Source organism: Calidris pugnax, unplaced genomic scaffold, assembly GCF_001431845.1.
Source record: "Calidris pugnax isolate Ruff unplaced genomic scaffold, ASM143184v1 scaffold111, whole genome shotgun sequence".
Taxonomy (NCBI): Eukaryota; Metazoa; Chordata; class Aves; order Charadriiformes; family Scolopacidae; genus Calidris; species Calidris pugnax.
In genome coordinates, this window is record NW_015090872.1 from 5,132,602 (window position 1) to 5,150,374 (window position 17,773).

General features: G+C 41.0%; 2 protein-coding genes across 16 annotated transcripts in view; both read right to left on the reverse strand.

Annotated features, from left to right (window-relative positions):
• LRCH3 (leucine-rich repeats and calponin homology (CH) domain containing 3) overlaps window positions 1-1,589 on the reverse strand; it is a 69,150-nt gene extending 67,561 nt beyond the window's left edge. For all 15 annotated transcript variants that reach the window (XM_014945969.1, XM_014945957.1, XM_014945966.1 and 12 more), the window contains exon 1: window positions 1,336-1,589. In XM_014945969.1, the coding sequence (XP_014801455.1) occupies window positions 1,336-1,576 (241 nt within the window). In that variant the 5' untranslated portion in view covers window positions 1,577-1,589. The remainder of the gene's footprint in view (window positions 1-1,335) is intronic.
• Window positions 1,590-2,959: 1,370 nt separating this feature from the next.
• The window catches only part of FYTTD1 (forty-two-three domain containing 1), a 14,993-nt gene continuing 179 nt past the window's right edge, over window positions 2,960-17,773 (reverse strand). Inside the window, exons 2-9 of the mRNA XM_014946027.1 lie at window positions 14,201-14,332; window positions 11,053-11,198; window positions 10,147-10,259; window positions 9,150-9,246; window positions 8,093-8,154; window positions 7,160-7,234; window positions 6,233-6,359; window positions 2,960-5,021 (exon numbers count right to left, since the gene is read on the reverse strand). Coding sequence (XP_014801513.1) covers window positions 4,926-5,021; window positions 6,233-6,359; window positions 7,160-7,234; window positions 8,093-8,154; window positions 9,150-9,246; window positions 10,147-10,259; window positions 11,053-11,198; window positions 14,201-14,332 — 848 coding nt within the window. The 3' untranslated portion in view covers window positions 2,960-4,925. The remainder of the gene's footprint in view (window positions 5,022-6,232; window positions 6,360-7,159; window positions 7,235-8,092; window positions 8,155-9,149; window positions 9,247-10,146; window positions 10,260-11,052; window positions 11,199-14,200; window positions 14,333-17,773) is intronic.

Genomic DNA, 17,773 nt, shown 5'->3' on the forward strand with positions numbered 1-17,773 from the left:
CCATTTTGAATTGCTTAACTGACGGTGCATCAACACACTAACAAACATGTCTCAAAAAGTAATCTTTGGAGTTTATTTCTAAGCAACAACCCAACGCAAAACACTAGAAAATCTAAATGACTACATAGGAAGTAATCAAAGCTACAAACAAATGGCAGGCTGACAACTTTTAAAACTACTTTTACTTCACTTATACAACTAGACATTCTAAATAAATATAAACCACATTTGCTCTATATAATGCATTAAGAAAACTTCTACATCCCACACGAACTCTCATAATTTCCCAAGTCTCTGTTCAATACCATAATATGTAAACATACTCCACAAATGTGGTTTTGCTTATGATCAAGGCACTTACAGGGAAAGTATACATTTTTAATCTACTCCAATGTATATATTTGAGGGACAAAGGGAAAAAACAGCCCTAGTGCTTACTGTACCTTGTAAAGTATTTCCCAAAAATCCTCAATATTTGATATACAGGAGAAAAAAAGAAAAGGGACGTGATTCTGTTTGCCGTACCTTTCGTATCTCACTTATGGCTGTCAGAGATGACTGTAACAGAAGCATAAGAGCACAAGAAACAGTTGTCTTTAGCGTACGCACACCTGACAGCCCTTCTTGGAAAGTTGTCACCAGCACAAGATGAGAGATGGCGAGGGGGTGTATATATGTGTACACACACACACACTCTCACATACACATACATCAGAACAAGAACATGCCTGGCTAAAACCACATCAGTGAGCAGCAGTACTGAGAAAAGCCTCATGGCTCTCTTTAGAACAGTCCCCCAAGGGAGATGCCTCTAAAACCCCAATAAATCGAGAGATCTCATCGGCGGGCAGAGGAAGGAGAAGAACCCTGCCAGGGCTCTCCTCCATCCTGCCTCTCAAGCCTTCCTCTCTCAGAGGAGAGGAAGGGCGGAGAGCGAAAGGGAGGAGGCGAAAAGCACGAAGGAGAGAAACGGCTCAAGGGGAGAGATTCTGCCAAAGCATCAACTCCTCCAGCGAGGAGAAATCCCCCCTTCTACGCCCACCCAACACGCTCTTCAAGAGTAATGGGGGGGGAATCCCCCACCCTCCCTTCAAACACCCACTGGGGCAATTTCTCCTCGTGCATCCAGCTTCAATTTACTGAAGAGACAGCAAATTGATCACCTCAGCCTCACTCTTAGGGGGGGGCTGGTTGTCCTCCCCCCCCCCCCCCAAGAGGCGGTGGCTCTTCTGGAACGCTTCCTCCTCTCCTTCCTCCTCTCCTTCATCGTCGGCAGCCACCCCGCTGTCTGCCTCCCCCTCCTCCTCCTCCTCCCCTCAAAGCTCCATCCCTCACCGGCTTGGGTGGTGTCGCTGAGGTCGTGGTTGGCGGCGCTCGCCCGCGGGTAGTCCCGGAGCTTCCTGCCGCTCAAACTGAGGGTACCGCTGGCCGCCGCTTCTTCTAAAGCTCGGTCTAAAGAACGGCTCCACGAACCGGGACCGGTAGAACCTCCGGGTGGTGGAGGACAAGCCGACACGTTGCCCGACGGCATCACGGTGGAGCCGCCCTCCGGCGCCGACAGCACCGCTGCCGCCATTTCCCCCCCGCCCTCAGCCCTCAACCCGCCGCCGCCGCTCAGGCTCCGCGCGCCACTGCGCAGGCGCGAGGAAGCCCAGGGAGCGGCGGGCAGCGCGCGTGCGCCAGCCCTGACAGGGACGCGCAGTGCGCATGCGCGGGTCCGGGGAGGGAAAGAGGGAGAATTTCACTGAATTTTTAGAGTTTTAGAGTCGGAAGGGACCATAGAGATCATCTAGTCCAACTCCCCTGCAAAGCAGGATTGCCTAGAGCACATTACTCAGGACTGCATCCAGGCGGGTCTTGAAAATCTCCAGAGAAGGGGACTCCACACCCTCCCTGGGCAGCCTGTTCCAGGGCTCTGTCACCCTCACCATGAAGTTTTTTCTCGTATTTGAGTGGAACCTCTTACATTCCAACTTGTGCCCGTTGCCCCTCGTCCTCTCACTGGCAACCACTGAAAAGAGTCCGGCTCCCTCCTCCTTCAACCCACCCCTTGGATAAGTACATTGATACAGTCTCCCCTCAGCCTTGTCTTCTCCAGACCAAAGAATCCCAGCTCTCTCAGCCTTTCTTCATAAGGGAGATGCTCCAATCCTTGAATCATCTTCATTGCCCTTCGTTGGACTCTTTCCAGTAGTTCCCTGTCCCTCTTGAATTGGGGAGCCCAGAACTGGATGCAGTATTCCAGTTGTGGCCTCACCAGTGCAGAGTAGAGGGGGAGAATGACCTCCCTCATTCATTAAACCTAAGGAGGTTTAAGGGGAACCTCCTTAAAATAACCCAAAACATCCTCTTTTCGAGGCCCGTGTTTCCGCTTGCCTGGGGTAATCCAGCGTGCGAGGGTGCTGGCCTCCCCTTGGCAACGGGATGCATCATGTTTTTTGTTTTGATGTCATCAATCCTTAATCCTTGCAACGAATGAATGCCAGTCTTGCTCTGGGACAGCTGAGACAGACTGCAGCTGGCCTGGTACTCTGGTACTATACCAGTATTCCCACCATACTCCACACAGAATCCCACGGGGTTGGAAGGGACCTCTGGAGATCATCTAGTCCAACCCCCCTGCCAGAGCAGGTCCACCTGGAGCAGGTTGCACAGGAACTTGTCCAGGCAGTACCATCACACCCAGACACTCCATTACAGCCTGCTACTGAAAAATACATTAAAAGCCAACACATTTAAATGCAAGTGAGCTTCTTGCAGTGCTGCTCCAAGGAGTGCTTAATTTTCAGGATTTTAAGCTAGGCAATGAATGCAACCCCTCTTTAAATTAGGTGACTTTTCATCATATTCTCCAGAACGTTTAATAAGAATTTAATCATTAAAGTACCCCTTGAAGGATATCACAAAATTCACATAACCATCATATTGCCAGGGTGGTTATAATAGGAACAAGACAGTATGAAACCTGTAACTTTTTATTTTAAAAAAAATTAACAGCTTCAGAATAGATCAAATGTAATAACTTCTCCAAAAAATACCAAAAGGTACAGTGTAAAGCATCTTCTCATTAAATACAAACTAGCATTTTTTGATGCATTGCATCAATGTTTTGCATCTATGTTGATGCAAAAGAATTTTTTTGTTGCATCCTGGCACATGGAAAATGTATACACTGAAACAGGATGGCTGACAACACTTTATCTACTCAAATTCTAACAGTGGGACCCTTTTTAAAAAAAAATAATATTCCTACTAGTAATTAAGAAAAAAAACCTTAACACCATTACATTTAGTTTGCTTCTGCTAAGGTATATTTGTCAACATTAAAAATAAGGGTTTAAGTACTATATAGCATCAGGATGCACTCTGACTTTAAAACTGCTATACAAACAAAAGCCCTACTACTGTCAAATGCTCTTCAGCGTTGAAGTTCCCAGTAAATGCTAGTTAACTTGGAATTCGAGATAAAAATGCAAGGAAACCAACTCTGGAAGAAGTCAAATGTAAATTCTCCCGAGAACAGTAAAAGGAATTAAACCCACTTCAAACACCATAAACATTTCTGGATGCAGCAAGCCAATCGCTCTTTTACCTGACTGTACCTAAATCTCATTGCTATAGAACAGCATCAAGTTCATCAGTTCCTGGTCTGGAAGCAATTCTGAAGGGATGCCTCAGTTTTAGGGATCGTATAAATTCAGACTGGGGATGCTCTGGTTGTCACCATCCTGCAGATTCTGATGCACAAAGCTAAGCTTAAAGCAAGCTGACCGCACGCACCTGCTTAATGCCTTGCACGTGCTGGAAAACTGAAGGCTTTCCTCCAGCCACGTTCCCCAGTTTCAGCCAATTTGAAGATATCTGACCATTTCTGATCAGCTTCACATCTCACCTCTCTTTGGTATGCACAAACAAGTGTCATTAGATCACTTGCCTCTGGCTATCTCTAAGATCCAGAGAAAACCCTCTGGGGCAAGGCATGCAGGATGCAAATCCTGTGTCTGTGAGGGTAAGGAACTCTACCGTACCACTGACTTCCTTGTGAACTGTTGTATTTATTCTTACAAATTATTCAAAAATGTGAAGTTATTGCATTAAGTTTCTGAAAAAGAAACAGAAAGTAGAAGTTTAAGAAAAAAAAAGGGAGACAAATGTACTCCATTTACAGAAGAGGATGATGAACTTGAGCTATTTGCAATATAAATTACTCTCATACTGCCTAGGCAGTATTCCTCCAATATGATTTGGACCATTTTTAAGGATAAGAGTAGAATAGTCTCCATCCAAATTACATATTTTGGGTCTCAGCTAACAGCTTTATTTATGAAAGTGAAGATGCAAAACATTAAGTTTTCATGAAAGGAAAAAAACTGAACTTCAAAAGCACAAAGAAGTACAACCAATGCTCCCATGAAAAATGCCGCTACATCACTACCAAAGTATTCCTGGACTGAGGCTCTCTGCCAAACTGCAGTCCAACAGAAAGTTCATTGGCAGTCCCTAAAAAACCCTAAAATGGGGTTCGTAATTAAACTCGTAATCTTTACCAGAACAGAGGGGTCAGAGAACAGATACTGAGCACTCCTAAACAGACAAACAAAAAACACAACAGAAAAAACAAAACTCTTTTAAAATTAACGTTTGTGTTTTGGTTGCAAGATGAACCAAAATCAGGGTTTTTCATCATCCGGGCAACAGAATCTTTTCCAACCAGGTGACGGTGCCACTTGAGCGGATCAGTTTCCCCACTTCCCCCCCCTCAGGGCACTGCATCTTTTACCACTCAAAGTAATAAAGATCGATGGCTCTGCCACCATCTTAGCAAGAAGTCTGGAAAATTTCAGTGTCATATGCTGTCTTCTTCTGCCCACTTTTATCTCAGCTTCTTAGGTAGGTGGGATCAGTGCCCAAGTCCGCCGGCCGGGTTAGCCCACCGTTACAAAACGGCTTCCTTTGTTCTGAGACAGCGCTGTTCTTTGTTCCTTCAGGATCCCAAAACGTTCGTTCAGAGTCATCCCTGTCTGGAAAATAAAGTCATTTAACCACAAGCTTAAAAGATGCTTAGGTTAATTTAATCAAAGTAATGGAGACAAGAATAATTTCCTCCTCATTCTGTATCATCACTTGACTTCTTAATTGCCTCATTTAGATTAAAAAAAAAAAAAGGAGGTTTAATTTGATATCATCATTTCCCAATTTCCCACACCATTTAAAAATCAGATTGGACTATATATATCAAGAGCTAGCATTTCTCGGAAATCATCAAGAACACATGGTACAGTGTCAAGACTGAAAGTCAACTCTAAATATCCTAAGTTAAACTGAGGACAGACAGACAGATAATGGGAACTCGCTACACTCATTTCCCCACACAGATTCTATGCAACTCCAACAAATGCAGCATTTTAACTGTGCTAATGTAGGTTGCTTTCCAGTCCATCCAGTTGAGGCAGTCGACTGGAGTCTAGTTTAAAAGTTCCAATTAATTTGACAGTATAGTCGTAGACTACTTTTGACATACTACTTATTCATGGAAGGAACAAATCCAGACTGATGCCCTGTCCCCATGGAGTTCTCTACGGCTGGCAGTAAGGAGCTGATGACAAGAACAGCATCTAACTGTCACTCTGTAAGAATTCCTTCAATACCAGCACTAAGACTCCTGCACCAAATCACGTGTCTTTATTAAACTTTTGAAACACTGCTCATTTTCAAGCCTTTACATCATCACATTTAATGTTTTTTTTTCCCTAGATGCATAGTACAAGTTGCCTTATAAATTCAGCTGCCAGGGTTCCACACAGGTTACACAACTGAAACTCATCCCTGAATTACGCACACTTGTCCCTAGCTGCATAATACAAGTTGTCTTATAAATTCAGCTGCCAGGGTTCCACACAGGTTACACAACTGAAACTCATCCCTGAATTACGCACACTTGCTGATTCAAGTACAGCAGGAACACCAAAAGGCTTTTAGAAATATTAAACAATTTAAATCCCATTTAAAGCATGTGGGCATGCAACACGTGAACTAGAGGAACAGGAACAGTGAGTTTAGTTACTTGCTTGAAGTTACACAGCAAGTTAGTGGAAGAACTGGAAGTGGAAAAAAGAAGTAGTCACTAGTTCCCTCTTTCTGTCACTAGTGAGTCTAGAAGCAAAGTGCCGGGCTCACAGTTTTTATCTGACTTGAAACTACTTCCACAGTTGAGGAAAGAAATGGCATTTACCTGTTTTCCAACACTATTAATATCAAACTGCAATGGAACCCCTTTGGGCACCTTCTTCTCTTCAGATTGGTCCCTCTTCATTAGAAATGGCGGCACAGGAGTACGAGTTAATCGCAATTTCTGGGAACTGTGAAAGAACGTTACAAAGGACACAGTGAATATGTATTTTATGCAATAAAGTCTTAATGCTGATAGAGGTATGAATTTTTCATCAAGTCATTTGATCAGGCTGGCTAAGTAGCTGGAGGGCCCAAATTCAAGAAGGTAAAAGTCAGGCAGCACTATAAAAGGGCAGCAGTCGCTATTGTTATCAGACAGCAAGTGTCCCAGAAGGAAGCAATCTTATCTTTTCTTTCTCCGTCCTACTGACAAAACGTGTAATTTGCTGTTAATTATTCCCATAATTAAAAAAACAAGGTACAGCCTTCCTTACAGATAAAATGCTACTAATGAAAAAAGCTACTAAAGCAATTTTAAAAATAAAACACCTCATAAAACAACACTACCATCAACTTCCCAAAGGCAGTAATAGCAACGCTTTCTTTAAGCACAACTAGCAGTGTCTTCACGATTCAGGGAGGAACCATTGCCATCCCACACCAACTAGATGTTCATTCACTTTCAGATATGGGAGGAAAACAGCTGCAATACGGTCTGATTTGGAAGAGACAGACAAGGTAGAAAATCTGCCAGCCTCTCCACACACCACATCAAGCTCCTCACTGGGAGATGCCTTGTGAAATCCAGCTGTGGTATTACTCAAACACAGATCGGAAATACTCAGAAAGGGGACAGATTTGAAAGTCTTCATGAGAAGTTTGACCTTAAGGTCACCTGAAATACTCTCTGCAAGGAACTTGCTAAATGGCTCAGAACAGCAATTTCAGTTATGTTAAGAACATTTCAGAACTTTTTTTGAAAACTCACATTGGGGTTATGATTGCTCCCGGGTTGTCAATGGACACAGTCAGAATCCCTCCAGTTGTGGTGGAAGTTCGCCATCTAGTTTGAAAACACAGAAATCACTTTGAAAAATGTTGGAGAAATTTCAGTCAGGGTATCTTTAAAACCATTTTCAAAACACTGGCTAGTAAAGAATGTACAAGCTTTCAAAATACAGGCCAGCACAAAGACTACATGCAGTCAATCCATCTACAAGAAGCTTGGCTACTAACTCTTGTATCTTTTACATTATCTAAGCCTATTCAGGTGAGTGCTAGATCACATGCTGGCAAGGCGTACCAGAACTACAGCATTGACCGAAATGTTCACTTCTTTCATATATTCAGTTTCCTTGCCATAAACGGGGCCCAAATGGTCTGCAAAGCAAATCCAAGAGGTGACAGAACGCAGGTCTGCAGCACACGCTGCTTACGCAGCCTGTTGTGTTAACAACAAACAAGCTGCAAAGAGCCCAGTGGGCACAGAGTGATGTGAGAAGAATACATGGGGGGAAGAACTGTGTGTCTACCTTGTGTCCTGCCTTGCTATTTCCAAAGTGCTTCATAGATTTACATGTATATTAAATAAAATGGAAATTACTTCAAGAGCTCAGGAGAACACTGACATTTGAATTTTTCTTCCAGTCTATGTGGTATTCATGAGTGTCAGAGATTAGTCTGATCCTCTGAAGCTACCACCTTCCCCCTCATTCCTGCAAGCAACTTATGCAAACAAACTCCTCCTGGTTAAATTAGAAGTTAATTTAGGAAATAACTGAGGATAGGAGGAGGATCACTGTCACTCAGTTGATATGCCTACAGGGAAAAAAAATCCCATTAATTATCATAGCCAGGAAGCCAGAACTAAAACAAGAATCATACAGTAACAAGACTGAAGTTTTCCAAATTAAATACTTACTGACGAGTTCTCTTTACTGACTGATTATCAAGATCATCTGTTGACTGCACTTGGGCCTGCACCTGAAAACACATCAATACAGACACTGGATTTGAATACTGTTTCAATTCCCACCACAGCAGCTGGAAATACAGCAGTTCAAAAACGGAATTTTAAAGTTGTTTGTACACTCAGCACAAACAGGGTTGTACTTTCAGAGGGACTTCAAAGATAACTAACCTATTACTTCTTAAGACATTGGAAATCAATTACTTTTAAGAACACAAAATGATTTAAACAAAGTTATCAATGACAGTAACTCAACCAATAAAGAGATGGGAACGTTTCTGAGGACTATGTCAGCAAACATACACTTTACCAAGATACACAAAATGTTACCAGGCCAGCAAGAAAAATGTGGGTAGTTCCTAATCTGATCAATTTTAGCACACATAATATCCAATATGTCACTAAGTCCCACTCCTGTTTTACAGGACTTTGGTTTTGTTTTTCTTCCTCCTGATCCTGTCTGCAATTCTGCAATCCATGTGTATGGAAGACAGCAACTACCTACAGTGACCACGATGGCAGACGTAAAATGAGGGCACAAATGAAAACTGAGAACACCACCATCATTTACTGCACAGTCTCTATTCTCTTGATCTTCTCAAAATAACTAAAAAATCCCTAAGTAACTACAATAATAGCTTAACTAAAATAAACAACCCAAAAATAACTAAAAAAAACCCCAAACAAAACAACAAACCAAAACCATAATCAGTTTCTAAAACATGTTTCTGCTCCTTCACCCAAAGGCAGTTTTTGAAAGCTGCACAATGCTTTTTAACATTTACTTTTAACATTACCCATGACAAGCTCCATGCCCCTCAGAACACTCAATGGGTTACAGTAACTGAAGAGGACAAGTACATTTCCTGAGAAGAACCCATGCCTATTTCCCAGCCCACCTGAAATTTCTACTCAGATTTGATATAAGAATTTGATTCATGAATATCAGTGTTATAGGTTAGCTTAGAACCTGTGGAAAAATTTTCTTCTTTTCAATCATTTTTATTACCTTCAGGCCCCTTCTAAACAGGAAAGTTGCTTGGCGAGTGTCTTTCTGCTGATTTAGTTTGTTTCCAATTCTGGCAAAAGCGGACGGCATGTTATTCCTGTAGTATTTATTAAAATATAGTTATCAAAGGCTCCAGAGATAACATCTTATAGAGACCACTATGAAAGTCAGGAAAGTGCCCAATAGATCCCTAAGGTCACCTGTGGTGCTGCCTCTTTGAGGCTGAACATTTCAGTTGCAATAAGATTCTCATCTATTAGGAACAAAACACATTACCCATAAATGGAGACATCACTTCTGTTACATAGAAGCCCAGCACCTCCTACGTCACAGGACAATACAATTATTAACTCTGCTTTTTCCTTTGCTCAGTATTCTTTAGCACACTAAACATTGCTGATTAGATGAAAAAAAAAAAAGAAGCAGTCTTAATACGTATTAAAAAAAAGGTTTATAGCTTCCACAGCAGAGTCATAGTGAAAATTTGTATTAAAAAAAAGGTTTACAGCTTCCACAGCAGAGTCATAGTGAAAATTTTAATCAGAGACCAGTTAAGATGCAGTTCGTAACAGACATGTTAATTCCAGCACAAATAAAACATGCAATAGCTTCCATGAAACTGAAGATGGCATCAGCTTCCACAAAGGCATTTTATTTATAAAGTTCACTAAACCATGGCTGTCACTTCAAAGATACTGAAATCCACATTAGCCATTTCCATATAGACTGCCTCTGATTTAAACGAAGGCAGAATACCAGGTGCTCACAAATAGAGGTACTTCCTGAGAGCTTTACACAGTAACAAATACCTGGCTTTGTGTTGAGACCATGTTTGTCCCATGCTCCCCTTCCAGATGTGTAGAACTTCATATACGATAGTCTTGACCATATTACTACGGCCAGTACCTACTGTCTGTTCTTGGACTCAGTTCTGTCAAACAAGACTCACTACGGAAAGCTGTCAAGAAGAGTTCAGAAAGCAGAGTTGTTATTTTACCTTCTGTTTAGTGGGGCAGGCCTCCTCAGGGCTGGAGGTTGTTTTCTCTGCATTTCAGATTGTCTCTGCAGGTTTGCTTTCTTTTTCAAAACTGGATAATTGCGCTGTGCGTTCTTAAAAAAAAAATTCCATAAAATATGTATAATATATATGCATACTGCATACATATTAACACTTTTCCTTCAATTTCCATTTCCAAACTGCATATAGAATACATTTGGCTTTGCCTACCTTTCACGCTCTAATTTGGAAATATCTTCTACACTTTCATAATTCTATGTTCCCCTCATTACCAGGCAAAGAAAAAAAAAATAAAATAAAAAATGCAGAGCTTAACAGTTACTTTTGATTACTTTCTCTCTCTAAACTGACAGAACACATGCTCCACACATCTTTTAAATTACTCTTCTTCACAAATCCAAAAGCAATCCCTGTTCTACCATACTGAATGAGATGGAGGAGGAAACAATGCACTGGAGAAGTGCAGAAGACGGAGGCTACTGCAGGAGCTTTTTTTTCAAAAACTTCAATTTTTGTAACAGGCACATGCTTAATACCGGCATGTTGGCAGAATCATTGGTCTGTATCAAAGCAATGCAAAGACAAGAAATCCCAATAAGCGAGCTTTTATTGCAAAAATAAAGTAAGTAGCTCCATACTTGCACAGAACATACTTCAGTTTTCATGACTTGCAAAGTGATTTTAAAAAAAAAAAAACCCAAACAACTTTCAAACCTAGTTATTAACCACCCCCTTCAAAAACAAACCAGTACTCAGCTAATACAACTTCAGTTTAACAAAAGATTGTATCAGATGTCTCCATTTTGTATTTCAGTTCTTCTGAAGCCATTCTGTTTCATTCTCTTAATCTGTTCTTATGTGAACCAGGAGAATTGCATTAATTACCTTCTCACTAAGCGGCTGTCTGTTCAGAGGACTAATTCCTTTGCGTGAACCCATTGCCTTCTTGGCTGCCAAGCCAGTTATAACTCCGTAAGAACGCTTCTTCCCTGGTATCTTCTTTCTGCGTCCCAAACGATTTTTACCATAACCTGCAACAAGCATGAAGAGTTCAAAAATTCTTATGGAAAGAAAAAGCTTATTGATTTAAGATGCTACGCAGACAACACGAGTTATTTGGTTGCACACTTCAAGCCTTAGAGCAGAAGCTATCACTACACTTGAAGACAATTTGGCCATTCAGTTATTTTAGCCAGTCTGGCCTAAGTCCTAGCACAAGAATAATCAGCTTCTCATATAGATCACAGTTTTGCTCTAGCTCATTGCATTAATTTCTGTTGAAAATTTGTTATTTGACATGTCTACAGGGACAACTTAGAGAGTCATTCTGGCATAGAAAACTACCAAAATACTCTGAAACGGAACTTCATTAAGTGCTGAATAACATAAAACCAAACCAACATCAGCAAAAAAAGCCCCAGCTCCCCACCCATTCAGCAAACTTTAAATTACCAATTTAATTCAAAGAAAAGAAAAGAAGCAACTTCAAAGCTTATTTATTTAGATCAGTGGTTCCCAAGACATGACCTAAGAAAAAAGAATATAGCAATTGGCCCACAAAACCATATTAAACAGCATATGAATTACATCATATTTAAAGTGTTTTCAATTAGAAGTCTGCATGGCAGTCTGGATGAAACTGAGAATTGAACACAGCCCTTGAATATAAAAGGCTTGTAAGTCTGAGGTCTGTAGTATAAACATCTGAAATCTCCAGTTACAAGGGTTTGGTTAACCCTGTCTGGAGCCATTTAACTTCACACTATGAATACAGACCATGCTTCAGTTTTATCCCTAAGTACCATCTTCTTTAGAACCTCAGACTGCAAGATAAATTTTAAGCCTAAGGAGTCAGCTTTACAGCAACAGACACATTTAGCTTTGACTTCTCTGACTTCACAGTATTGGTAATAAATCTGTGCTTCTTCATGAGACAGGAACCATCACACGAGGCGAGCCATCCATCAGAACCCAGCTTAGATAAATTTGCCATGGAGAAACTGTTATTTACCCACATTTTGTGCATAGTTAGCAAATGCTCTTCTTTTTGAAAAGTCGAGAAACAGGGTTATTTGGGCTAAAAGGGACCTCATGAGTGCTCTGGACCAACCTCTGCTCAAATAAATAACAACCCCAAAGTTAGCTGCACAGGGTTTTGTGCAGTTGCATTCTGTGTATCACCAAGGACAACTTTTATTTAAACAAACAATGTTCTTCTCTCTGTTTCTCCCCTCAAAAGCTGAAAAGAGTCCCAGCTCAAGTTCCTTGCTTCTTGCCAGAGAGTTTGGCAGCCTCTTCTAAAACCACTACGAATTGAATGCTGTTGATCATTTGTGGTTTCTGTAGCTGTCCACAAACAACAGAGGATTTGCTACTTATCAGAATAACTTCCAAGGGCAACGGAGGAGCAACAAATCTATTGGTCATAAGGTACTAATAACTAGAATGCTCAGAAGAACTACTTCATGATGACCTCTGCTCAAAAACTACATAGAAGAGGTTTGCTTTCAATGGGAGAAAATCTGTGGAGCTCTATAGGAAGAAGCTATTTACAACATTTCAGTGTCATGAATATGGCAATTTTGCAAAAAAAAAAAAAAAGAAGTTTCCTTTTTCCTAGAACAAGGGCAGGCAAGGACAGAACGTCCCAAGACAGAAAAAAACCCTCTAAAACTCTAATACTTGCTTCTTTTGCTCCCTTAGGATCATAAACAATTGCATTTGACAACTGCCATCATAAGAGAAGCCTACATGTTTTATAATCTACTATTTAAATTCACTTACTCCTTCACCTACACAAACATACTTGCACTTAGGGTTGACTGATGTAAAATATTTTCCTGCACTGTCACTAATTTACTAAGGCTGCACAAGTTAAGTAACACAGCTATGATGGCCTGTATAAAAAGCAAAACTCCTCTGAGCCCTGAGCAACATGGCATCTCCCTGATTCCCAAAGACATTTGTGTCTAAGATGCTAACTACAAGCTGCTGCTGCAACAAATATTAAGCAACAACAAAGATAAAATGGGGATCACTGTGAATACAACAAACAGTTGTGTATTAGTTTTAAATTAATGCTACTAAACAAGAAATTGCATGTATTAACTTAACACTGCATTAGCTTGGACTGAGGTGGTAAGCTTTCTGATGATACAATATTTTTCCATGTTTTGATAATCAGTGCTGAAAAGGTACTTTCCAAAATCAAACGTAAGCAAAACTTGTCTATACTTCAAGCGGTTGCTGGCCATGTACTGGACTAAAACCTGAGAATCATTTTAGAGTATGACTCCTGTTTATCAAATAATACCCCAACCCTGACAGTTCCTCAGGGAATCTACAGTAAAGCTGTTATCGTGCACTTCTCTTCACTCCCCGCGTGTATGATTTTTTTTCTCACTTTTGTATTCTGCTGTAAAAACACTGGCCTAAGAAGGCTGACATGGTGCTTCCTGTGCAGTCCAAGGTCTTAACAAGAGAAGTCAGCTCAGACACTCTGCACTATCAAATTATAAATCCCAGAGACAGCATTATAGTCTGAAGTAACAGCTACTTTGGGGAGGCCTACTAGGAGAATTCTACCTAGGAAATATAAATATGCTGGCTCTTCTGCACAAAGCTCTGGGCTCTAGCAAGGCCTTCACATTTTCTACTTATACAGGCTTTGGCATAAGCACTCTTTCTATCCATCTCTGAGAAGGGACAAAGTATCAACATAATTCCCAAAATTAAAATAAATTTTAAAAATCAGAAAGCAAACCAATCCTTCCTTGAGTCAAACAGACTTCCTCAAGCACCTAACTTCCCTGTTGGCCCAACACATCAATGATTTTCTCGCACTGAACCAGAAACAAAATCAAACATAAACGGATCACAAAGAACTGAATTATAAACACAACTGCATATGATGCTGTTTGAAAGACACCTGAATTGACCATGCCAATCCATACATTTTCATTAGGTTACATTTCAGCACCAAAAAAAACCCCAACATAAATTGCACAATCCACATTATGTTTGACATACACACCCTTCTGCTGTTCGACTCCCCACTTGGAGCCCGGTGTCCTGAACTGTCGAGTTCGATTCTGCTGAAGCCCTCTTTTCGTTTTTGGGGAATACTGTTTCCTCTCTTCTTTCTTGTTCAGTTTAATTATATCATCTGTAAGCAGAAAACAAAAAAGAAAGATTTGACACATCACAGACATATTCTAGTTCTGAAGAAAGAACCCTTGCAAGTTGGTGTCATGGGAAACAGAGCAGTTCATCTTGCAAAGACAGCATGCACAAGCTAAGGTTCCAGAAATCTCTCCACAAAATATTCGGTGCCTCTTAGTCTTACAGTGCTTCTTATATAATATGAAGTCCTAGCATAAGAGAAGCAGTTGCATACATCCACAACATCCAAGAGACTTGAAAGGTTCTGCCCAGCATGACATTTTAAACATTTTAATGACTACATTAGTTTTGTTTGACAAAATGTCAATTCAAATCTAAGTTCTTTCATCCCAAGTTACTTAAGAAAAAAATCACACAGAAAGAAATCAGCCTATGAGTTATCTTCATGCATTCATGGAGGTTGAGATGACGGGGGAAAAAAAACCAAGCAAAACTTCTCTCCCCAGATATCTGCAATCCAAAGCAATCATCTTATTTATTGTCCGGGGAAACAATGTTGAACAACTCATTAATTGGTTTAAGAATACGTGTAAGATAATAAACTCATGAAAAATGAACAGTAGGTCTCTCAAGCGCAAATCATGCCACACCACTTTGATTTCCTTCACTGATCTGGTAGCTGGTTCAAGAGTAAAGTGCCAGATGTGGAATGCTTTTATTTGACTATTAGCTTGTTCACAAAAACAAAATAAAGAAAAATGACAAATTATGTTTGTTACATCTAGATCAGGAGAGCACAACTGATAAAAACATTGTGCTTCAACAGGGAGCTACCACAAACACATGGACATCCTTTTTTGAGTCTGGGAGAGATGGGAACGGGGTTCCTCTGCTTAACAGAGTTCAAAAGGACTAGGATGGGGTAGAACTGGAAAAATAGGGTTAAAAAAAAAAAAAATTAAAACCCACAATGTTGTTATCCAATGCTTTGTATCCTGCTGAAGTAAAGCCAAAAGAAAATCAGCTTACTTTGCTGTAAAAATGATTGAATATTCAGAAAAAAAAATAAATCTCTCAGGGTAAGCAATACCGATAGAGGTCACTTAGGGTTTGATTCCTATAGAATCTTCTTTACCAAAGGGATCATACCTAGAATAAGGATTCCCAAACTATCCTTTTTATAAAAAAAGGAAATCAAAGTCACTTCAAAATTATATACAGGTGCAAAATAGCAGAAATAATCACTGACAATAGCAGTATTCAACCAGGAGTATTATTCGAACTTAGCACCACTAATAAAGTGATGCTCAACAAAAACTAAAACTTCTAAAACTGTTACAGCAGAGTTTGTAATTCCGTGCAACGGCTGCTTCCATTCCAGTGTATCTGCAATACAAACCCACCACGTTCAGAGAGCATGAATCCTCGCTTCACTTTTCCTCTACCCCATCTTAAATCCCATTTTTGTAAGTTCGCTGTTGCTGCACATTGGGTTACAAGTTTTTAAAAAACATTCAGTACAGCTATTCTCCTACTTGGGGAAATTAAGGGTATCTGGAACTTTAGGCATGTTAGCTGAGACATGAAGTGTTCTTCTATCCTGCCTGAGATCACAGATCAAACCTACAGCTAGAACAGCAATATAATCTGGGAACATTATCAAACTGGAAGCTTAGCTTCAGATGAGTTGCACGTAACACACTGGCAACAAAAATATATTCAATCTTTATTACTACATCAGAAAATACTCAACATTAAGATCCAGATCTTAAGATTTTCTAAATTAATATTGTGTCCATCTTCTTGATGTTACGACAAGGAAGTCAACCTTGCAACTAAACAGGCCTTAGCCTGGGACACACCCACTCACAACAGCTTCTTAAACAAAAGGTCACCACGACATCAATATGCTATCAGTCGATGTCCAGGACATGTAGTAGTGGCTAACTGAAAGGTTAGTTTGGTCAAGTAAGAAACATTACAATATATGAAAACAGAACTAGCCACTCAGAAACAATAACTCTATTAATCTTGGTAGCCTTGGAAACAAAGATTCAGTGTCCTATATTGTAAGGAAAAATAAATGTATAGATTTATATGAATGCTGTAATGCTACTTCATATTCAGACAAACTCTAAACTGGACTCGATGATCTCAAAGGTCCCTTCCATAAGGGACACACCCACTCACAACAGCTTCTTAAACAAAAGGTCACCACGACATCAATATGCTATCAGTCGATGTCCAGGACATGTAGTAGTGGCTAACTGAAAGGTTAGTTTGGTCAAGTAAGAAACATTACAATATATGAAAACAGAACTAGCCACTCAGAAACAATAACTCTATTAATCTTGGTAGCCTTGGAAACAAAGATTCAGTGTCCTATATTGTAAGGAAAAATAAATGTATAGATTTATATGAATGCTGTAATGCTACTTCATATTCAGACAAACTCTAAACTGGACTCGATGATCTCAAAGGTCCCTTCCAACCATGAATATTCTGTGATTCTGTAAACATAATTTCACAAGTTATCTGCACTGCCAAAACAAAGAACTCCACTGGATCACTTACAGAAGGAAAAATTGCACAAATCCTCTTATTTTAAGGTTGTCCACAAAGGCCAAGGCTACTGTTAACATTCTAGTTCACATTGTGATTTCACTTTTTGAAGCAAGTCTCCTGACAGTACCTATCTATCATGCTCTGGTAGTGTTATGGAGCGGGCTTGGAGTGTACAAAACCAATACTTTTTTTTGTAAAATGGAACTGGGAGATGCACTCCGGAACGCACCAAATGTGTCCCCAATTGTTAAAGGATCGCAGCACTCATGACCAGAACTACTCTGAGATACCTCTTATGAAATATATGTGAAATAGTGTGGAGGTTAGGTTATCAGACACACTTGAAACACAGTTCTGCAGATCTGGAATGAGGCTGTGCAACTTCCTGACACGCACAACCAATGGGAGGTCAGGGGAGAAAGGAGCAGATTGTCACAGGAAACTACGTGTTGGAGACAGCATCAGGCTTCAGCTGATTGGTAAAGTACTGCAGAGGAGTTACAAAGGAGACTTGTCATTACTAACTTCCAAACCCGGGAAGAGAACAACCAGCAAGGCCGGCAACCTAACCATCCCCGCCCCTGTAATTACAAGCCCTGCGACGCTCCCCCAGGGCCACCCAGCTAAGGGCCCGGGCACCGCGGGCCTGACTGCTGCCAACTGCACGCAGCGCCCCGGCCTGCTCCGGGCGCTCAGCTGGAACAAAGGGGAGCCACCCCGCTGAACCCGGCTCCTCCCTTGCTACGGACAGCGATCCCCGGGGCCCAGACCCTTGTGAGCCCCGCTGCTTCCGGGGATGCAGCCGGGCCTCGCCTCCGCTCCCCGTTACGACCGGGCCCACAGGTCCCCCGAAGCCACCTCGCATTGCGCCCCCCGCCGCGCTCTAGCTGTGGTAGGGTCCTGCCCCCCCCCTCCCCCC